The 24,107-nt window shown below is 41.3% G+C and overlaps 1 protein-coding gene across 1 annotated transcript in view; it reads right to left on the bottom strand.

Annotated features, from left to right (window-relative positions):
• CDKAL1 (CDKAL1 threonylcarbamoyladenosine tRNA methylthiotransferase) overlaps positions 1–20,808 on the bottom strand; it is a 426,399-nt gene extending 405,591 nt beyond the window's left edge. Inside the window, exons 1-4 of the mRNA XM_082328770.1 lie at positions 20,674–20,808; positions 19,416–19,453; positions 17,620–17,786; positions 14,524–14,636 (exon numbers count right to left, since the gene is read on the bottom strand). Of these exons, the coding sequence (XP_082184896.1) occupies positions 14,524–14,636; positions 17,620–17,786 (280 nt within the window). The 5' untranslated portion in view covers positions 19,416–19,453; positions 20,674–20,808. The remainder of the gene's footprint in view (positions 1–14,523; positions 14,637–17,619; positions 17,787–19,415; positions 19,454–20,673) is intronic.
• Between the last annotated feature and the right edge of the window lie 3,299 nt (positions 20,809–24,107).

Raw genomic sequence — 24,107 nt, 5'->3', positions numbered from 1 at the left:
TGGGGTTTTTTTTAATGACACATAGCACAAGCTGCAGCTGAAGCAAACTTTCTTCTTTTGTTGGAAGAATCCACATCTTTAAGAGATGCAAACTTTCCTGATGTACGTACCTGAGAACCATGAAAAATCTGCCTTGCCAAAATTTTAAAAATGTTTTTAACCATTACAGTAAGGCAAACGGACTGCTTAGTATATTGTACTTCCCGCACAGTGAAAACCACTTGCTAACGCTGATCGTTATGAAAAACCCTTATGCCATCCTGATTGGACGCAGAAAACCCTGGCTGCACCACATTGCAAGCGTCTTAGTACCACACCCATGAGCTTTATTTGGATATGATCTTTTCCATGAATGAACAACTACTACGCTTACAATAATATGGCACAGTCGCTCTGAAGCCAAAAATCCAATTTTACAGAGAGAAAAAAGTTACAACAATTTTAAGCTTTCCTAGCTAAGATTCTGAAAAGAAGGCATTCGTGTAACCTAGCATGAACATACATGGATGATGATCAATTAAGAAAAATCATACAAATCCCTCTAATCTCAAAAGACTTTTATACTAATCACTGCTTCATTTCCTTTGTGACCATATTCAACCTAACAACGGATCTCATTTTTTTTGAATAATCTTCTAGGATATTTACACAAGCCTAATGTATGCAATGCTTCTGCATTATTAATAATTGTGTGGGAAACACAGGAAAATTTTACCTCACTTGCTAGGGCTGCCTCTGAACTTTTGAGTCCTTTCAAACAATGCAAAATAAGTCCCTGAGCCAAGAGATCACTTGTGGTGGGATCAATTAAGTGACTAAATTGAAAATAAAATTCAATAAAATGCCATTTTTAACCTAAATGTTAATTTAAACGGTTCTCAAAAACAGGTTTCCATAATAATTTTGGTGAAAGCACAGTTACACAGTGCCATCTAGCAGCAACTTACAGTACAGCGGTTGCTACAATAGTAAGTTTGGCACATTAAATAGTTTGTAAAGTCCTTACTCATTTAAGTAAATTTAAAGAAACCAGTGAAGTGACCCATACAATTGCTATAAGCAAACCTAAAGTTGAAACTTTACAGATTTAACCTACACCAACTGCTACAATTCTCTTCCTGTTGACCTAAACTCTGGCCTCATAAAATAGAGGGAGAAGGTATTTAAAACACCTTTCTTTGATAGCTTATTACTTCTGCAAAAAAGCTTTCTAAAAATGTTCTGGAGGAGGTAAGCAAGCATTAGCAGAACTCTTTTTTATAATGGAGCCCTGGACAGCTCTTATTGCAAGTCTGATCCCAAAACTAGTGTTTCTCTGAAGTTTTTTCTTCACTAAATTTAAATGGCCAAGATTTCTCTGCTTGTCATGACTCTAAAACTGTTGAAACATCTGAAGTTACATACACTAATAAATTCAAGTTTTCTATCATACGGGGGGGGGGGGGGGGAGGATACTTTAAGGCCCAAAAGATTGACATCAAGATAGATTCTTTACCAGATCAAGTTGCACAAAATACCTGCAGAAATCAATCACTGCACAAAACGTGTTCCAAGTCTAAAGCTCTAGTTTTACAAGCACATACTTCAACTCAGCATAAGCCCTAGTGCTAAATGAAAGACGAGCCATCTCTTGAGCACTCAGTCCTATCAATGCTCTGCCCTCTTCCTTTCACAATGTCTTAATACATATGCATAGATACTTCCAAAGATTTGCCCAACTTTGCAGTAAATCAAATCAAGGAACTAATCTGGTTTTAGACTAAAATGGCCAAAAAATAAAACAAATAGTGCCAGAGTACTTTTGAAATTACAGTGGAAAAAATAAAGGCAAACAACAGAAATGTGATGTCAGTCTTTGGCTTAGCAATTCAGAGTTTATATTATTAAAAAAAACTAGAATACTGCCATTATGAACAACAGCAGTCTCCCTAAATGAGCCACAAAAGCAAATCCTTAAAAACTGTGAAGCTCTAAGTTAGTAGCATTCAGTTCAGACGCATTAAAAATGGATGCAGAGAAGCAAGGTATTCTGTTCAGGATAGTACCCAAGCTAGTACCAAGACTTCAACTTTCCCATCTTGAACAGTTTGTGGGCAGGTTGCCCAGAGAGGTGGTAGATGCCCCATCCTTGGAAGCATTCAAGGTCAGGTTGGATGGGGCTCTGAGCAACCTGATCTAGTTGAAGCCATCCCTGCTCATTGGAGGGGGGTTGGACTAAATGACCTTGAAGGGTCCCTTCCAACCCAAACTATTCTATGATTCACATTACACATTCGGAAACACTCTTCAAACAGAAAGGCAGTTAATCACCCAAAAGGGGTTATGAATTCTGCACCATCAGAGGCTTTCAACAACCAGCCAAAACAAATGCCAGTGAACAGCTCAGCCCTGGGAAGGAAAGCTCAACCAGGCAGGTGCCTTTTGGCCTATGATCTATGACAGACTGCAGCAGTCTAAGAGGAGGCTCTGCCAGTCACGTACACAAACTTACAGCCTACGCCCTACAGGTGGTCAGGGAAAACAATCTTACTTAGAATTCCCTCTCCCAGTCCTCCTCTGCATCAGTTTACATCCCAGAAATAAACTCCTCTCCCTGTACCTGGTTCCTGACTGCCTGCCACCAGGATAAAGCAGCATCACACCGAGGTGCTGTTAAACTATGAGAATTTCTCCCCAACTCATTGAACAGCAGGAGTGAAGCTCACGGTCCCCTCCATTTAAATGTACTTCTGCCTCAGTAATGTGAGGAACCACTGACAGCACTGAAAAGCTACAGCTGTAAACAAACTGTCAGCCACCTACAGAAAAAAATGCTGTTTCTCCTGTTCTGCTGTGTTTGTATTTGGAAATCATTGATAGACCCAAAAAACAATTCAGAAAACACATTAGTTTTCCAACAAGCCTTTTTTTGTTTTTTTTGTTTTGGTTTGTTTTGGTTTGGGTTTTTTTTTGTTGTTGTTGTGGTTTTTTTTTTTTTTTAAAAAGACACAAGTGTCACAGCAAAATAGCTTGTGGAGGGACCCCTCTTTCCTCCCATAAGCTTCCTGGGTTTGGGGTTTTTTGTTTTTAAAAAAAAAAAACGTCTTTAACAATGGCATTTTTCTCCTTTAACAAAAAATTCTGTTAGGGTTTTTTCTATTCTACTGTAATGTTACAAAGAGTATTTGGTACTGCTCAGAGTGTATCAGCAGGACTGTCTCAGATTTAAACTTCTTAAGTTTTTACTTTCTAGTTAGTAGACTTATAAAGCATATTCAGTTCATATTCTCCTTTCATCACTACTTATCGTAAGACTCAAACTGCTAGTTAAACAAATACTGGATGCTCAAATTTACCATCATCTGATAGTCTATACCTTTACATTCATAAAGATTAACGTTTACCAATGGGAAGTGAATTCTTCAAAGCACGATAAAGACAAACAGAAAAATGCCAACCCATAAACAAACAACAGAATTTCAAAAGTCAACTATCACTTAGGGAATCAATTACAGAAAAAGCACACTTTTACCCTCAAAGCCCGGCCAACAAAAGCTGAGGGTCCAAAATGCCTAATAAAATCAGCAGCCAAGTGATCTGTCTTCTATTAAATTGCAAGCCAAAAAACTCACTTCTCTATACACTAGTGTCTTGTACCAATCAACAGCAATTCAGTTTTGGCACGATTAACTCAAAGCCTATTTATAGTCATCCAAGACAAAGTTTCTGCTTTTCTGCTTAGTTTCTTTCTGTAAGCAAATTCCAAAGCCAGGGATTTGACACACAGGACAAATGCTAATATCTTCTGCTTAAACAGATGAAGCCTGTTCCTCAGCCCCAACACTTAACGTGTTAACTCCAACTGGTAGCACGCAAATGCTACAAGACTCGCAGAACTGCATACAAGCTTCATGGATGTGCATTTCTGCAGACACATCGCACCCCGGCTAAGCATGACTGTTGTAAAGACTGCACCAGCTAAGTCAACTTAAGGTCCCTATGGGTGCTAGGTTATTTCACCACAGCATCTACCCCACTTTCCACAAGTGTTTGAAACGAGCACAAAAAAAATCACAGAAACTGGCTAGGATGAGGTTGAAATTTCCTAAGAACTGCAGAAATAGGTTACGACAACATGAAACATTCTAAAACACAGTTTTATGATGCAATAAAGCCATTTCTCTGCATCTCTGAGATGCAAAGCAGCTTATCACTTCTCTTAGGGTGAAAGGTATCTCTGTCTATAGTGCTGCTGAGACCAAATAATTACTCAGTTTCTGTGAAACATTAAGAGCCTCTGCCTAACTTGCTTAATTTCAAAATAGGCTTTTGAGTGTAGCAATGCCACAGAGAAAGAGAAGAACCACCGAAAATCCAATGGTTATTCCATATTCACCACCAAGAGGATACAAATAGCATGGGAGTCTCCTCCAGCTTTGCTTCAGACTGCAGCACGCTGCCATTCCACTAACACGGAGCTCCTTCCCTGCAAACTCAGACGCTTACCAGGGCACAGCTCTACTACTCCCAACATGTACAAGGGACAGATGGCCCTTTGACAGCTTGCTTATCTCCACTATTTTAAACATCATTCAGAATAAAAGATTTTACAAAACTTAAATTTAAAAATATTTAGCTGAAAAAATGAAAAATTTATACAACCCAGAAGTTCCTGAAAATAAGCTCAAGAAAATGATATATGCTCACCAATGGCAAAAAAAAAAAAAAGTATTTGCACAAACCCTAAGTTAACCATACAAAATACGCAAGCTAAGTATGTAGCTAGGCCTCACCCACATTCAACTTTGGATGTTACTTCACAGCAAGTGGCACTTTCCCTCAAAAACACCTTAAATCAGATCCTGTACATGGTTTAGAATTTGCTTGAACAAATGAAAAAACCTAGTTTTGGAAACTTAGGATAGCACTGCACTAATGACAAGAGTTACCATCTACCTGAAATACTAGCCTTAATAAGGTGTAACAATTAATTACTGATGTCCAACCTGAACACCATCTGCTTTTACACTATTAGGTAAACTCATGGTTTTACTTATTCTGTATTCACACATTTCAACAGATAGTATTTGTTCAACAGTCCTTACAATTTTCAGTGTCTTGGTGTAATACACACTGTAAGACAGTCTACATAAGATTATTAAAACAAAAATTTAAAATCATTCCTTAATGAAAATAAGCAGGGGGTCACGGTGATTATTATAAGCAAAAATCCTCAATTAATGTTTCAAACACAAGTCCTTATATAAATTAAACCAACCTCCCCAGATCAACAAACACAAAACAGAAAGGGGCTTCCAAATGGAATAGTTCCTCAAAAACGTGAATTTAGCAATTATACTTTATGAATCTCAAACTCATAACACAGACTCTTTGGGTGAGGAATTAATGACTTCAACACAAAAACCTAACTGAAGCTAAAAAGCGGTAACTCCGAGACAAAATAGAAGTACAAAACACAGACCTTCCTAATATTCAATAGCAAAGTTGCCAACTAAATGGACATGACCAGAATGATTGCAAATCATTTGAATTAAAGCCGATCTAATGAAATGCACACGACCGCACTTCACATCTGAATAACAATCCCGCACCCCTAAATTAAAGCAGTACATATACATACAGTACATATACCTACAGCTCAGCAGTACCGAAGAGGCTCAGCGCCCTCCTGAGGCCCCGGCAGCCCCGGCCCGGCGCTGGGCGGCCAACGCTGCCACCTCTCGGCTCCCACCGCCACAGCACCGCGCCTCGCCCTAAAGCTTCACCGCCTTCGCATTTGAACGTGCCCGAGCTGCGAACCGTCCTCAGCTGAAAAAGTTACAAATCTAAACTACTTCATACAGTACCGTATCCTGTTTCGGTTTTTTTTTTTGTGTGTGTGACTACTGTACAACTGTAAAACATTTTGACAGAACGAAATCGGAAGGGTACATCTGAACTTGCTCATGCCAACCAGGCCTGGGGAGACACGATGCCGTGTCATTAAAAACAAACAAACAAAAAAAAAGATGAAAAACACGTAAATGAAAAGCACAGACAACCTAAGACAGCAACAGATACACTCCAAGGATGGGACGGGACTCTGGGAGAGACGAAAAATATCTACACGCGTTTTTGCTTGTTTGCTCAGTGACAGGACCTGTTTTTACACCTGGGAGCCATGTAAAAACTTACCAGCCTTATATGAGCGTAAGCCAAGTTAGCCATGAAGAAGGAAACAGAAATTACACTCAGCTCTGTTAGGCAGGAGAAAAAAAAAAAAAAAGAAAAAAAAAGAGAAAGAAGTACTTTATTTGCTCCCATCAATGACGACAAACACCAAAACCAATTTGTGCCTCTTATCTGTTTAGTGGATTTCTACTGTCTCCAGCCAGCCTCCATAACCACACGGCTGTCTCGCCTCTTCACACACCCTCAGGCCTGACAGAAAGAGAATAATGTCGGTTAATGCCCTGTATTTGGAGACACAGCACAATTTAAGATCAGTTGCGCTACATTTGGAATTCTTATCAGCCACAAGCCAGAAACTAACTCACTTAGGCTTGCCCTGCCTCCCTAGAGTAACATAAAGCAATAGCAGCTCACACACACACAGGCACCCACACTGCAACTGTCAAAAAAGCATTCCCAAAATGTATTAAGAACATCATAACGCAAAGTTGCACAGCAAAGGCTGACCACGGCAAGTTTAGAGAACTTCGTCCCAATCAGCAGTTTCTCAAAAGCAAGGAACTCACGGCAAAGCTTCAGCTTCCCTAGCAAATGAAACTGTAGCTGAATTCTAGGAAGAGCCTGCACTAAACATTAACCCTCCTCCACCATTCCCCAGTCACCTAGGGGAACAAGCAAGTCTTTTTTCAGGTGCTCCTACAAATGCTCTGATCAAAACATGATCTTGCTCCTACCTCTGAGAGTACCTGGTCAGGTTATAAAAGTCTGATCTGTTCTCCCACTATCTTTTATAAATCTATAAATTATTACTTGTAGCACATAGAACCACGTGAAACTAATGTCTCAGTAGACCGCTCTACAAAGCTCTACATCACCTGTGTGTCTATGTTGAACTCACTTCATCACTGCTATTTATGCTTCATTTACTGATTGCTTAACCATCTACTACAGGGACACGTTCCAGATATGAGGCTGAAATGAAGCTGAAATTTACCTTTCATGGCTCAATCCTTTTCAAACTCCTTCTTCTGGATTATATGAAGTTCAGCATTGCCAGAACTAAACCCTATGGCACAACCACTACAGCATGCAGCCAATTGGTTTGCTACTAGAATTAACCCTAAGCATGTATGCATGCTTAAATTTGCCCATGTAATCTCTCTACAAGTGTCTCTGAAGACAGTGTGCATGTAGATTTATTTAGGCTCTCAGGCCTGCTCCCAACTTCCAGCTGCCAGCTCTGTGACTGTGAAAAACACTAGAAAAAAGAGAAATCAATTTAATTTAGATGAACTGTAAAAGAGGTGATGTTAAGTGGAGTAAAGAAAACAGTACACACTTGCCAGATCAAGCTCTAATGGCAGTGATATAGGAAGCAGTTACAAGGGGAAAACACACACTAGTTCTTTCCAATGCCTCCGTAAACAGAGGAAACATTTTCCAGTTTGAGAATTAGAGGACTTCTATCCTGTAACGGAGACAACATCCTCAAAGCTAGATACTCTACGTAACAGAAATTTGCCTAACAGGAATAAGAAGTTGATGCTGAGGAAGAAGTCAATGCTGAAGTAGGAAAAACTCACCGCAAAGAGGTCGTGTATCTTGCACTGTGCTAGAAGTCAGAGGTGATAAGTAACAGAACTCTAGCCACCCACATGCTAGGAAGTTTTACAGGGAACATAGGAGCAGTAACAATACACAGCTGCCAAAACCACAATTATACATTAGTTTACAGAGACCTGGGGAACATGCACTGCTGCAGATGAGTCGCAGCATGATGTTGTATAACTCTACACTACAAGAAGGCACCCCAACAATACCCAGACCCATCATCCCACTCATTGCCTTATTGTGCTTCAGGCTGCGCTAGGAATACCTGTATTCCCCCAAAGAACTGCAAAATCTTGATCATCTACATTCATGCAATCCCATCTGTTCCATCCCATGAATACCACCTTCCATTTTTCCTCTATGTCCCATTTCACCCTCTCTCCTCACCCTCTTAACCATCTCACCAAAAAAGTTTCAGGTTCTAAACAGATGACAAGAGCTCTTATATCGCCTTGGAAGATGGTTCTTGATATGTCCAACTGTAACAATTATTTCAGCAGTAGTGAAAGTAGGAGGCTAAACATAACAAAACCCACCACACCCACATCCCAAGCATTCACATACTAACTGTGCATGACAGTTTTCAGGTCAGAGCACCAAGAACTGAAACACAAAGCAAACTTGTGACAAGCAGCAACTTAGACCTTCTGAAAGCAGCAGACCATATTGCTGGAACTCTTAAGACAATTATCTCGCAGGTACAACAGGTACAGACCTGTACAACAGGTACAGAAACAACTTACTTTACTGCCCCTCTCAGTATCAACAGCCAAAAGCTTTTTTGTCTAGATTATCAATCAGTTTGAATCTGAAAAAGAAATCTGTTTCAGGAGTAGTTACGCAGGTGTGTAAGGTTATCAAGCAATGCAAAAACCATACAGGATTGTGATTCTACAAATTAGAGACAACAGGGGAATTCTTCAGCAAGGGTACAAACCACCACAGGATTTACACCTCAGTTCACTTTTCTCCATTGCTCAGCTGCTTCACAGAGAATGACAGTTTCATGACTGCAGTGTTGTCAGAGAAAACAGAAACACCTCTCACTACCAGAAAAGTAGTTTGGGTTATTGGGTGTATTTAAACGTGTGTCGTCCCCCCCCCCCCCCCTCAAAAAAAGGTTCTAAAGTATCTTTTTTTCAAAAATCAGCACTGCAATCACAACCACTTGAAAAGTAGGAATCTAAAAGCAAAGACTAAACTTGAATTCTCTGATTGATAAGACTAAATATCAAACACTTAGTGAGCAGCTAATAAAGATTTGTCTTTTAGCTTAAAAAAGAATACTAAAAATATCCCACAATAAGGATGGCTCATAGCACCCCAAAATTACACAGTAATCACTACCATTTGTTTCACATGATACTTGTGAATCAACAGAGAAGCATTATCAGCAGGTGGAGAGAGAAAAATGGAAAGGCCAACTGATGATTCTGAGCAACTAAAAGCATACACCAGAAACCAGCAGAAACTTTAGTCAAAATACTTCATCAGCCACTACACAGGCTGCAGAAAGTTAATTTTATATTAACAAATGTATAGAATACAGTAACCTGTTCAAGATATCTCTACTTTAGGACAACAAAATAAATCAAAATCTAAAATTATTACAATTTTATTGTGCAGTGGAAAAGTACTTTTAAAACAACACTTCAAAGAAAGCACCAGATTCTGAATTGTGATTCAGGAAACAAGAGTCAATATCTACAGTCATTTTCTTTATTTTCCACTTGGATGAATAAAATGGATGCTGCAGCACACTTTCCTGTATCTGTACAGGGATGGCCAAAGTCTAAGGAAGCACGGTTGAGGCAACACAATGAACACTAGGCAATGCCTTTGAACACTGAAGTCTGTATTAGTTTGTAGCACCTCATCTGCTTTTTCAACAGCAGGCTAAGCATGTTTCCTTTTACATCTGTCTTCTTTTCAACATGAGGTCTTAGGTAGATCAGAGCATTTGTTCTTCCTTGTCTTTTTCCTTCTTCTACTCAAATCTCAGCAGATGGACAGTCTTAAGGATACCTCAGCTATATCCACTGGTAAACAAAACTGACAAGTGTTTAGAAAATTCACAAGTAGAAGAGGCATTAAAAATCAGAGAATTTCTTTAACAGTATTTCAAAATATTATTTGAGATTATACCTCATACCATGAGATTTGCTTTAGAGAAATACATCAGTTCTCTGCACAGTGAATTTCAGAGTTGTAAGACATATGACGTGGACCATAAACATTAAGCTTCAATAGAAACTGGTAAGTCTTACCAACAAACACCATAACCATACCAGTAATGGAGTAAGCTCTTTAAGAACTACAGGAAAGAATCCATGAAAAATACAGCATCTTTCCATCCAACAAACTTACATACAAATTGCACGATAGTAAAAAGGATGCCTGAACAAAGACTAGTCTAAAACTGCACAAGTAAAGCTGAGGGTCTATAATATAACCTAGTTTCTATGTGCTAAATCAAAGCCAAGCCCACTGAACTAGCAACAAAACAATGCCATCCCTGGTTGCTTCTGGAATCACATACTACAGGAGGAAAAAAGTTCCATGCTAGCATTTATTTCTTAAATAAATAAATAAATAAAAACGTAGTGCAGATAAGCTGTTACTGGTTTATGTTTGCTGAATGTTTGTTAATAGCAGTTTTTGCTTCCTCTTCATAAAAGTTACTGTTCATTCTTCTGGTATTTGTAAGTCATCAGTAATGTCTTCCCCACCCCCAGCATGTTTTACAATGACTGAGGAAGGAACGCTTTTGGACCTGAACAGCCTCAAGCCTATGGCAATTATCGCAACATAACAAGCATACCTAACCGCTTGATCCATTCAAGAAGGCTGGGCCAAAAATCATTCATTCCACAGAACCAGAAACCTATAGAGGTCAACAAATGCTAATGCAACTACCCACTTCAGAAATCAATTCCTTCTATGTCTGACTGTACATGCTCGGTTCCATTTTTCAGAGAGAAAGTACTGTTAAGTGGCACACATACTGAATTCCCTTCCCAAACAAACATCTGGCTCACAGTATTTGAGAGCTCCCAGTTCACCCGCTTCCTCTTTTTCACAGTAGGCATTACTTGTCTGTACCATGAGAGTTTCTTCCTCCAAGGTGTATCTCAAAGGGAGCACTCTAGTAGGTCTGCAGGCATATCTGAATTACACAGCAAGCCACGCTGCCAAGAAACCAGAACCAGTAAAGCCACCATCAGCTACGTTGTTTTCAGAACATGAACGAGTACCATGGTACAGCCCTACACGTACACCAGCTGGTCCACACATTTCTGCGTGGCTCAGACTAACAAAGGAGCTTTGTGTTCCCACAGGATGGTATGCAAGATTTGTTCAGAATACTGCCTACCTTCACACTATAAAAGCAGGTACAAAAATAGATTCAGCTCTTCTGATGGTTTCCCTTTGCCTTTTTTGAAGCTGTTGCAGTTCCTGATTTTTAATCAGCATTGCTGTTATTGCAATATCTATATATTGCCAATTCACAGTGCGCCCTCTCTCCAGACAGTCTTTGCTGTGAAAAACTGTAGCACAGCCCTCAGTTTCCACCTTTGGATATCGCCAGTCCTGAAAGCAACAAAGGGTGCTTGTACAGAAAGAACGCTTTTGAAACAGACAAAAGGGAAGGGGAGGAGGAGGAAAAAAGAAGAAAAAAAAAAAAAAAAAAAGACTTCTGCATCTCCTGAACAGATTTCAAATCGAGAACAAGGCAGAATCCATGCAATAAACAGGGATAAGGAATAGAATTAGAATAAGGTTTTTGCAACAAGTCATGGAAATTTAGTTCTATAATTAGAAGACATCATTGTATCAATCTTCAGTTTCAGCTAAGTCAACTTACAAGGCAGGTTGCATTGTTACAGCCTCTAGTTAGCAATAAAAGTCTGTCTGATGCTGCTTTTCTTCCTTTTTTTTTTTTTTTTTCAATCTTGCAATTAGATAGAAGACACTAGAAACAGTGCTTGACCATTTCCCTTATAATGGAGCAAGAACTGCAAGTAAAGATCACATTTTATTTCCCAGAACCAGAACTTTAGTCCAGCATCTCTTCAATAAGCATTGTTGACTCAGAAGCTTAGGAACATGTAGGAAACAGGCTAATCAAAACACTTTTATTTAAGTAATAGCTGTCAAAGATGCTGTGACAACAGACAATCTTTCACCTTAGTGAGTATTTCTATATTTTCCTCAAGCTTATAATAGCGGCCCTCCCCTGGACTCGTTCCAATACATCAACCTCTCTCTTTCCCTGGGGAGCCCAAAATTGGGCCCAAGCTGGATCACTGGACATAGCACTCCAAACACTGTCTCACAAGTACCACAGAGAGCTGAAGGATCACGTTCCCAGACCTGCTGCCTACACTCTTGCTAACACAGCCCAGGATGCAGTTTGCCTTTTTTGCTACAAGAGTACATTCCTGACTGAGGTTCAACTCTTGTCTACCTCAATCCCAAAAATAATCTTCTGCAAAGCTGCTTTCTAGTCAGTCTGCCCACCCCCACCTTTACCACTAGCTGGGGTTATGCCAACCCTAGGATTTTGCATTTGCCTTTGCTAAATGTCATATGGTTTCCATTAATCCTTTTTCTAGTCTATCGAGGTCCCTCAAAATCACAGCACTGGTTTCCAGCCTACCAACCACTTTCCCCAGTTTGGCATAGTCTACAAACTCGCTGAAGGTACACTACATCCTGTCTTCCAAGTCCATTAAAGACATTAAATAGGCCAGTCCCAGCGTGAAACCCTGACAGACGTTATCAGCAAGCCAAGCAGTAACAGAGCACTTTCATACGCACTTGTGGCCAGAAGCATCACTATATTGCGCAGAAAGGCAGTTGCCCTCTTCACCACCTCATTCTCACATACAGCTACCATACCTGCCATACTTGTAGTCAGTTCCAGCTTCATTAACAGTCTATAAAGGGGAACATTCAATAGATGGATTTGTAAAAATTTACTTTAGCCAGAATTTGTAGCCAATATTTTTGTTCTGTTGAACAAAAATGAAATTTCCAGAGATCCTTAAATATATTAGCTTAAAAAGAAGTTACCTAATTTCACAAAGAAGAACCACACTGGATAATTTCTTCCTACCACCTCAGCACCGGGGTTTTCTTTTGTTTGTTTGATTTAATATACATATATACATACACACAAATAAACTAAATCAAGACATTGCTTTAATAATGACCAGAAACTAGCAGTCAATTTCATATACAATTACCAAAATTATTCTGTAGGTGTTCCTGTCCCAGCTACCGCAACTTTCATTCAGTTTTTAGTTCTTAATTTCAGATTCTAGATGTAGACTTATTTCTTTTCTAAAGTTATGAACACTCAATTTTCTAAAAAGAGAGGTATCAAAAATTTTAGGTAGTTCCTTCTTTTGCTGCACTCCATCTTTCCTACATTTCTCCCAATAAAATTCTGAAAGCACAGGACAGCCATCTGAAACTTGACAAGCCAGAGGTAGCTTCTGGAACACTATGCATTACAGAAATTAAGGTAAAGAGAAGTTAAATCTAAGAAAGTCATAGCAAGGCAAAATTGAGAACTCATTTGTAGCCTTACACAAACAGCTGTCACAAATAAGGCTTTTTGGACCAGCACTCCACTTGTCTGTGGAAAGAGCATACCTACTCCAGAGTTGCACTACTACTTAAAGAATCACCTAGGTTCCCTAAAATAGTTCAGCACTTGAATAATTCAGTATCTAGTTTCTACTTAAATACAGAAAGATCAACTGCAAAAAAGGAAAATGAGACTAACTGTTTAACAATATCATAAGATGTTCAAGAAAAGAAACAGGTATTTTGTGAAATCAAGAATAAAATACTTCTAGCAAAATGTCAGGAAAGACAACTTTGCAGTCTTTCAGTACAAGCAGGACACAAGTTGAAATGCAAGACAGACCAAAACTTGAATTAATGAATAAAATATAAATTTTTATTTTGACTAGTCATAAGTTACACAAAAGTATTCAGCTAATTATTTTCCATTGAAACATGACATCAATCTATGCTTTGAGCTTTCTACAGCTTTTCTTTCAACACATTTTGCATTAAAGAAATAAAATATTGCCAGCACATCCACAAGTTTGGGTTTTTTGTTTAGGGTTGGGGAGGCTGAACAAGAGGACGGGGAGTGTTTTAAACTATTTGAAAGGAAAGGAGAAATAGCATTTTCAGCTCTTTTGAGTGCACAAGATACAATCCTATTATCATCCCACCTCCATCGTACTGATCGTCCCTCCGGAAACAAAAGGATCATTCACATGGAGTAGTTCACCTCTGCTCCAGCAGCAAGCATAAACATCACTGAGTGACAATACACTTCCTTCCTCTCTCTCACTTGGGCTCCGCCAATTACAATCACACAACCAGCTAGATTCTGCCCAAGAATTAATAGCTTTCCCTTCTACTCTTAAGAAAACTTTTCAATTAAGTTTAGCAAGCAAAATGCCCACAAAAGGCACTGCATGACATCTATTAGATGGCCGCCCTGTCAGGGAAACCTAACCATTCCGAAAGCACTCATCTTGTAATCATTCTACGTAGTGCCAGGAAAACACTTTACCTCCTCACCTTCAAATCCGAAGGAGATCAAGGGGGACTTAAAAAAGTGTAATTAAGACTAAAAACATTCGATGACAGCTTTACAGCTCTGAACACTCACCCCCAAAAAAATGAATTATGCGACTTGTCTGATATCGTTACCTGTAATTTTGTATCCATATGCAGCCAGCTGTCCAGCCATATATTCACCATCGGAATTATTGTGAGAACATCCCCATGTACGAATCCAGATTTTCTGAGCACCAGGAATAATGCTGTTACGTAAAAATGAATGAAAAAGGCAAGTTAAAAGATGAACAAGCTTCCCCTTTAAGCTCACTGAACAGAATCAATTAATTGTAATTCTTCAAATACAAAATAAGCACCACAAACAGTAACAACTCCAAAACAGCTAGGGAAAAACATAATTACGTGATTTTAGTGTAGTGGGTATTAGGTCTGGCTGGGATAGAGTTAACTTTCTCCACAGCAACCTGTACAGTGCTGTGTTTTGTATTTGTGACTAAAACAGTGTTGATAACACACCTGTGTTTTAGCTGTCCTTGAACAGTGCTTGCACAGCATCAAAACCCTCTGTCTTCCCACTGTGCTCCACCCCACCACAAGCAGGCTGGAGACGGACAACAGGTTGGGAGGGAACATGGACAGAATATCTGACCCAAATTGGCCAAAAGGATAATCCATACCAGATGACATCATGCTCAGCAATAAAAACAGGGGGTTTGATCTTTCCAAACTAGCCATTGTTCTGAGACTGGTTGGGCATCAGTCTGCTTGTGGGAGGTGGCGAGTGATTGCTTTTGCATCACTTGGGGTTTTTGCCCTACTCTTTCCTTCACTTAAACTGTCTTTATCTCAACCCACAAGCTTTCTTGCTTTTGCTCTTCCAATTCTCTCCCCCACCCTACTGGCAAGAAGGGTGAGCCAGTGGCTGGGTGGCTGCTCAATTGTTGGCCAGGGTCAATCCACCACAAGTGTCAAGAAAAGAATTTTAGCATGGAGAAGGTACAAGAGCTGTAAGATAAGAAGAGATTCGGTGCGCTGCAGTTATGTTAAAAAAAAAAAAAAAAAAACACACACTTTCTGAAAACTATCATACCATTTAACAAGTGACCTTCAAGTGACTGCACTGAAATTAAGCCACCAGCAAACTGTTAGAGCTAAACTGCAACCTTTCAAAATTATGGGACCCATTGATCGTAGTTGCCTCCATACAAGCCATCTTTATAAATCCTTAACTTAAGCCTGCCACCAGCCACACTAACATCTGAAAGCTCATATCCCAACCTTTCTGGGCTACAGAAGCAGCATGGCAGATCTGCACCATGGAGCTAGCACACACAATGGTTTAAGAACCAACAAAAAATTCTGCAAAAACTCTCATCAAAACTCCTGGGATAACTGTACCAATGAGCTAAAGATGCCAGTACAATAAGGACACACATCCTGGAACACAGTCCTTTGCCCTGCTCACATCTTTCTTTTCTCCCCTTCCCCCCCCCCCCCCAGCTTCTTTTTTTAAAGATACTTCCCCTAGCTAGAAATAGAAATTTGTTGATGGAAGATTCACGATCATTAAGTAGCCATGTGCAACACATGTGCATATGTTGCACATGTACAATGTATTTAGACTTCCTACTGTCTAAACAATATACATTCACTACGCTTTCTCGGGTCAAAGCCTGTTAGATAATATATAGTACCTGAATACTTAGGAGAATGGATTGCTAGCATGAAGTATCTATAGACCACCAGTTCAGCTGTACATACACTCCTGGCAGAACGGGGTGAATGTACCTTTATGGGGCTTCACATAGAGGTGCATTGTTATGCTTGTAAAATCTCTTTTGAACAGTAATGAAAAAACAAAATTGAATTTCCTGTGCATTCCAGACATACTTCATTTTCATCTTTATAATGCGGGGAAATTTTACCCATCAGCTTGAAATTCATGGGTGGAGGAAAAAAAAAAAAAAAAAAAGGCGCAAAATCCAGATGTCTGAACCGCAGTAGAAACTAGAATCAGTAACTGAGTTCACTTATACTTTAATCAATTCCACTGCAGCAGAAAGTTGCTTCTGTTCTTATGGGAATCACAAGAAGGAAAAATGCAAATATATGTTCCACAGTTATTAAATACTATTTCCACTGAAATAAAATAATAAGTTCAAAAGAAGTTTCACTATATCACTTGTAGGAGGTACATACGAAAAGTACAGCCTTTGGAAGTCCCAGGTTCCAGAAACCAGGTGGAAAGACTGAAGCAAGAAAGATTTACCCTTGGTGGAAGAGGGGCAGGTCAGGGAATACTTCAGCAAACTGGACATACCTAAGTCCCTGGGCTCTGATGCACCCCCAAGACAGATCTGGACGTACTGGAGACAGTCCAGCAAAGGGCCATGAACACGATTAAAGGACTGGAGCACCTCTCATAGGAGGAAAGGCTGAGAGAACTGGGACTGTTCAGCCTGGAGAGGAGAAGGCTCAGGTGGATCTTATCAATGTATGCAAATACCCGAAGGGAAGGTGTAAAGAGGATGGAGCCAGGCTCTTTTCAGTGGTGCCCAGTGACAGGACCAGAGGCAACGAGCACAAGCTGAAACACAGCAGGTTCCCTCTGAACATCAGGAAACACTTTTTCACTGTGAGGGTGACTAAGCACTGGCACAGGTTACCCAGGGAGCTTGTAGAATCTCCCTCTTTAGATACATTCAAAAAGCATCCAGGCATGGTCCTGGCCAGCTGGTTCTAGGTGGCCCTGCCTGAGCAGGGGGTTTGGACAAGATGACCTCCAGAGGTCCCTTCCAACCTCAAGCCTTTTGGGATTCTCAGAATTGTGTTTATATTTCTCATTCCTGATGTCAAAAGGCTACTCCAGGACTGTATTTTAAAGAGCTCAGCTTCTATTTAGGTAATTAAGGTAAAGCAGACAATTTTTCAGAAATGTTTTACACATAAAAGCTTAAGTAACAGGAACCATTTTTCTAGTCTGATTACTCCATTAATCAATATCTCAGTCACAACTGATTTCTACAGAAAGTTTGTCTAGGACAAGAAATTTGCTTAGGACTTATTATTCACTGTCAATACATTTTATAAACACTGTTTTAATCATTTTTATCTTATATTCAGATTTTACATTATGAGGTAATGAGAACTCCCACCATATTTTTTGAAGCTGACAGTGCACACAAGGTATGAGAAAAGCAACAAGATAGGGTTGATGGAAGAATTTACCTGTCACTTGGGGGATCATCATCTGTCTGAACATTTTTTTGTGAATTGCGTTTTCGCACTTTTGGAAAAACATTCTTTCTTACAAACTGCCGATCATGTGGTTTCAAATCTTCTGCTGACACAATATCTTCAATATCTTCAAGCACTGAATCACAGGCAGCAGGCATCTTCAAGAAGCATTAGAGAAGACGGGTATTAGCAAGCATTTGAATACAAAACAAAGGCCTAGTATCTACTGCATATGTTCTCATGAAGAAAAGTCAGGTATATTTCTACATATACCTGCAATATATCATACCTATGAGGGATACTGAGCACACAAAACCAGTCAACTATCCAGAGATACTTCCTGATGCCCTCTTCCCCTGAGATCTCGAACACAGGCAGGGAGAAAGCCACAAACCATATAGCTGGAGGTTTTTTTTAAATAATCTGTACCTCGTAATCTGCTAATTCAAAAACCCTGCAGCTCCTCTGACATGACATATCCAAGGCACAAGTATTCTTAATCATGTCAGGCATCATCGTGAAATGAGTTCGTGTTATGTGACAGATATGCTTCCGCTCACATCACAGGAGAAGAATGAAAGATACAGCATTCAAGTGCCTGCTTCAGAGGCTGTTCTGGCTCTTTTATTTGTGTGCTGAAAATGGTGCATGGTATTTCAATATATCTTCATAGTCCTTTTGAAAACAAACCAAACTATTCCTGGAATTCCTGATCCCACAGGCCTTTCATTTTAATTACTTCATTCATCAGGACAGCAAAATAAAAATTCTTGTCTTCAGGTACAAGATGTTAAACAACTATACCTAGCTAATATAAAACAGCTAGATTATCATCTGGCTCCTATAATACACTAGAAGATCATTAAAATCTGATTATATTTTCCACAAGAAAGTAAATATATATGCATGTACATCTCCCAGCAGATCTCAAGATCCAAATCATTTTTCAGGAAAGGAAAAAAAAGTTATTTGCTAAAGGAGACTATTAAAAAAAAAAAAAAGTACTGCATTAATTACACACCTCACACCGTGCTGTGTGTAATTCTTAATCAGAATAAACTCTGATTTACCACTGGAAACTTGGTTTTGTACATGTCTCAAGAGTTTACTACAGAAATCACACAAGGGCATTTCACCATTTACAGGGAAAATACAACACTTTCCTAACTGACAGTGAAGAACAAAACAAACAAGGCTTTAATTTCTTTAAAACCAGATTTCAGAAATAAAAAATTCAGGCTACTGGCATACAAAATACTTTCAGATGTTGCAATTGAATTATTCAAGAACATAAGTAGTTAAACACCTGTGCATTTTCGCAATACGAGTCCTTCAGTCAATCTCACAAAATATACTTCAAAATAAAACTTCACATAACCTGAACCATTACACATCTGCATTTAACTTAAAAAGGAATATAATGATGTCACAAAGAGGATGCACCTGACAAAGACATTTAAGCATTTAGCATTCTTCTAGATCAAAAATCCCAGGATCTATAAAAAAATGCAGCAAAGGATAAACAAAAATGAAAAGCTGCGAAAAGTCTATCACTAAAGAATATTGGGGGGGAGGTGACATCCCTTACACTACTTTATACCACTAACAGTATGTACAAATAGGTAAAGTTATCAACTCAATACAGGGAAGGAAAAAAGGGTTTTAATTTGTGTTTTTTCTCTTTTCCAGAAAAATAACTGATATAACGGAGCAGGTGGCAAAACAAATAAGCTTAGTTTATTTCAGTGGCCCATAAAAAAAGAATACAGCCAAAATAAAATTCATACCTTTTTAAGCAAGGTCTAACTCCTCTTGGATAATAATCCTGGGGAAAAAAAAGAAAAAAGACATGGCATGAACAAGCAGAACTAGTGCACAGAAAACCATGAGTTGATGCTACTGTCCAACAAACGTCTGTCCTCCCTTTGCAGAAATATGTTTCTTGCTCAGTTTGACCTCATTAAGACTGGGTACAGATGTTGACTGGCTGACAAGGTGGCCACATTTTCCCTGTCTTTCCCTGAGCAAAGGCATTAATCTTTTCGTCCTTCTTTCATAGAGTCTTCTTTGTCAAAGCCTGGTGTATTTAAGCTCTTTCAGAGCTCCTCCATATTTCTATCTTCAATCAGGAGTTTAAAATCTTGAATGAAAGAAGGGAAAGAGATTAACAGTAAATTTTAACTAAAGGCATTCACAACTTTTCTAAAGTACAAACACAGTAAAGTTGTTTTTTAGACCAGATTACATGGTATCCACACTAGTTCCATATGCATGCATAAAATCTCTTCTTCACAAGCAAATAAATAAATAAAGATTCCTGCAGCTACTCTGAGAGATTGACTGGAATAAGAGGCAATAATAAAATTAGAAGGTAACGTATTCTTCTTATAGTGTCAAGTGTACCTACAGAACTTTATAGATCTCTTTAAAAAATGAATGTTAGTAAATAAAATCCAATAAAAGTGCCTTTAATGTTTTGACACAAACAAAACTTCCCTTGCCCCAGTCCATATCGGTCACCCCTCCTTGATCTTCTTGCACATACCAAGAGAGTACTTCTTTCCACAGAGAAAACTTCCATCCAGGTGCAAGAGGACTGGTCTTTCCTCTATTTACCAACAGGTGTCTCCGGTAAAGCCCCGGGGTTTTATCCCCAGGCTTACACAGAGCAGAAAAAAACCTGCAGCGCTAATATACAATAAGACCGACCCACCGCCCAGCTCGGCTCACCTCAGGGCCCCAGGGCAAGCTTGTTCCATCCCCGCGGGCAAGCGGCAGCCGGGCCGCCGCCTGACCCGGCCTGGAGCACAGGCACCCCGGAGCCCGGCTGGGCTCGGCCCCACACCAGGCTTCCATCCCGCTCAGGGCACCCGACCCCCGAGCAGCAACCCGCCCGCCAAAGCCTCTGGAGGTTCCCGCCAGAGGAGTCATCTTCCCCTCCCGGCTTTAACGCGGAGCCCAGGGGAGCCCCCACAGGGGACAGGAGCAACGCGCGGGCAGGACACCGGCGGAGCCTGGCGGAGAAGGGGGGCACTCGGCCATTACCGTCACAACCGGGCAGGGGAAGAGCTCAACAACGAGCCCCGGCGCTCAGCTCCGCCAGGCGCGCCTCCGCCTCAGCTGGGCTCCGCCATCACGGCCGTCGCGCCCCGCCTCAAGCGCCCGCGCGCGCAGCTGCGCCGCGACGGCGGCCGGCAGCGGCCAAAAGGGCCCGCGCGGCTCCGCGGCGCAGCCTCGCCTGAGAGAGCGCGGCTGCGCGGCTGCGCCGCCCGGCGGGGCGGGGCGGGGCGGGGGCAGCGGGGTGGCACCGCTCCCGCTGCGGGAACGCCGAGGTGTTTGACAGCCGAGCCGGTGACTCCCGCTCCTTTCGCCGGCGGACTGCCGTACGTGGGGGGAAGAGCAGAGCTGAGGCCTGTCCGGAGCTGGAGACGGCGGCCGTTGGGGCCGTTGGAGCCCTAACGGCTCCTCACGCGGCCGCTGCGCCGGGCCGCCCCGGCCCTCAGCGGGGAGGGCGGGGGGAGAAACGGGGAGCGGCGTCGCTTCCTCCGCTCGGGGAAAAAACGGGGGGGCGGGGGGGCGCGGCCCTGCCTTCATCCCCTGGGAGCCGAAACGGGGCGGGGCGGCCGCCGCGCTGCCGGCCGCGGGGCCCGGAGCCGTGAGGGCGGGCGTCCGGGGTCCTCTCTTCGGACGGCGGAGGTTGAAAACGGCTGCGGGCTCCCCGTCCTCGCCGCCCTCAGAGATAAGAGGGTGCCCCGCCGGTCCGGCTGCGCCCCCGGGCAGAGCCCGGCGGCTTGGGCCGGGAGCGCTCGAGTCGCTTCTGGAGGCTGCGCTCCAGCAGCCTGGCTGTGAGGAGGTGGGAGCTGGGATCCGCACGGCATCGGATTGCCGGGCTGCTGCTGCGGCGGCGGCGGCGGCGGTACTGGAGACGGCAGATGGGGTGAGACGGAAGGTGAAGTCGCAGAGCTGAAAATGGGATTTCCTCCAGCAGTGCGCCGCGGCTGTGCTTGAAGTGCAAATAACGAGTGCCGGGGCATCTGCTGAGCGCCAAGGCCACGCGTCCTCTGCTCGAGTTTCCCGAATCCTTGGAGGCTCACCTTTATTTTAATTGAAAATGAGGTCCAGCAATGCCTATCCACTTAAAACAGTTGGATTCTGATGTATCTGATCCAAATGAATGATGAGCTAGCTATTCCTGTTGTGGCCACAACACTATTTTCAATCATTAATTTCCTCAAAATACAATGCTAGTAGCAACTTTTCTGTCTTCTGGAAGACGTTGGTCAGAATATTTAACATGAGATGGCTAAAGTTTCTGCCATTGTTTTCCTCCAATTTAGGGCTAGTAGCAACTTTTCTGGTTAATATTTTGGAAGACATTAGTCTGGGTGTTTAAACTTGGATGGCTAAAGCTAGGGCTCTAAGCAGACAGATTGTTAAGTGTATAGTTTCCTTGTTGATCAAAGGTTATAGAGGGTGAGCATAATATTATTGCTTTGCTTTTAGTAGACACAGTTAACCTAAAAAGATTATTTATATTGCATCTTTAACGTATTTGTTTTGTTTTGAGGTAGCCAGCTTTGGGATATAAAAATCACCATTTCTTGTAATTGCTTTTCGAACATTAAGTTACTCTCTTTAGAAGGAGCCTTTGGAATCATTATTTTATTCTCCAGGTAGCAGATTATAGTCTCCCTCGAACTGGAGGGAAAGTGAATGAAAGCCCTGAGTGTATTCCATAATAGGCCTATTGGTCTGCTAGCAGATAAAACTTGGCAACTTCTACCTATGAATATCGCTTCCCCTCCCTCTCCTTTTTCTTAAAAACTGGTGCTTATTTTCTGTCCTGCTTATCTGACAGTGTTCACAGGCAAAAAAAGGATAACGATGAGAACAAAGTAACAGGAGAGATTTGAAGAGGAGAATTAGGACAGAAAGAAACAAACACTTCATTTAAGTCAGTCTTTAAGAACAAATCATTCTAGGCAGGACTGAGCACTATTAATATCTCCCTGGCCTCATGATAGAGTCATTGTTACAGCTTAAGATACATTTGCCTTTGTGATGGGTCTTTGTTTAAGCACACAAGTACTTTTCAGAGATACTCTGAGTGAGACACTGAATGATGTGTAATTCATTATTTTTGCAGCATTTTTAGCCCAGAAGAGCATAGAGGAAAACATTTTAAAATCAGTAGTCACATTACTCTATTTCTGACATCCTCCTTCATAGTACAGTGTAAGTAGTCCTTAGTATGTCAGTAAGTAATGACAATATATTACCAAGCAGTATTTCAACTGCTTCCTGGTAAGGTTAGCGATTCTCTGCCTTTTTCTTTTCAGTTTCCCGTATTCAGTTTTTTAAGTGTTTCACATGCTGTCCTTGAACTAAACTTCTCTATTCTGGGAGCACTGGACTGCACTACCCCACAGTTATCTTGACGAGCCAAGCGTTACCTCTCTGGTTAAACAAAACTGGGCAGACATCAGTGCTGTTTTATGGTTGCCTAAAAGAGCAAAGCACAGATAGCCTGCGAGACATATCCAAAAATCTCCAGAAGGCCAAGATTGACTAAACGCTACTCATTAAGGGGAGGCAGTGAGCTCGAAGAGCAGCTCCCAGGCAGGAATAACCCATGAGTCCCATACCTAGTGACATAAATAGGCCATGCTGATCAGTTTCAGCATGATCCGGCCGAGTCCTTACTTTGTCCCGCTGCCAAGAATTCATAATATCAAGCAGCCCTTGTGCCAGCAGAGTCCTGTTCAGTCCTAGGATGTAGCCACAACATGGAAGGCACCCTTTAAGTGCTTTTGAAGCTCACAAATGTAAATTGCTTTGTAGCATATTCGCAGTAGCAAATAAAGCTGCACACAGAGTGCTGGTAGTGCAGCAGGTAGCAAGGGAAGCAGTTGATTCCCTACCACCTCCTGACCACAAGGAGAAAGCTTATCTGTACCCACCTGGGAAAACACTTTTTAAGAGACAGCAGCTGGCAGCACAAGTCCCAGTACTGGCCTTGTAGAGACGGGCAACATACGTGCTCCAGTTCCTTGAGCGGCCAAAGAACAGCTTTAGAATAACTCCTTTCCAAGTTGCCTGCATACCGTACTTCCTACGCTTCAGGGGTGGTAGACTCAAAGACACCAGCCTCAGGCTGGGTTACTATCTTAAGTCATTACAGGTTTTGCAGGAGTAGGTAGTTGGAAAATACAAAAACTACTCAGAAAATGAAACATCTCAATTTTAGCTCATGGTTAGTAGAAGATACATCCTTAGTTGTTTTAGAGCATCTCAACTAACATCCTTAGGGAAGGGAAACCTTCAGGGAAGTGAGGGCCCAATTTTTACGTGACAACCTTATTCTCTGATAACTAACATGCAGTTCTGGGTGGGAAAGTAAGTGGGAAGACATGCGGGAAAAAAAAATTGAGAGTCTTAAAGTTAGATACAAGAAATTAGATTTCTTCCTCTGGTCCTGC

Source organism: Platalea leucorodia (genome assembly GCF_965183815.1).
Source record: "Platalea leucorodia genome assembly, chromosome: 1".
NCBI lineage: Eukaryota > Metazoa > Chordata > Aves > Pelecaniformes > Threskiornithidae > Platalea > Platalea leucorodia.
This window is presented reverse-complemented; position numbering and strand designations above follow the sequence as displayed.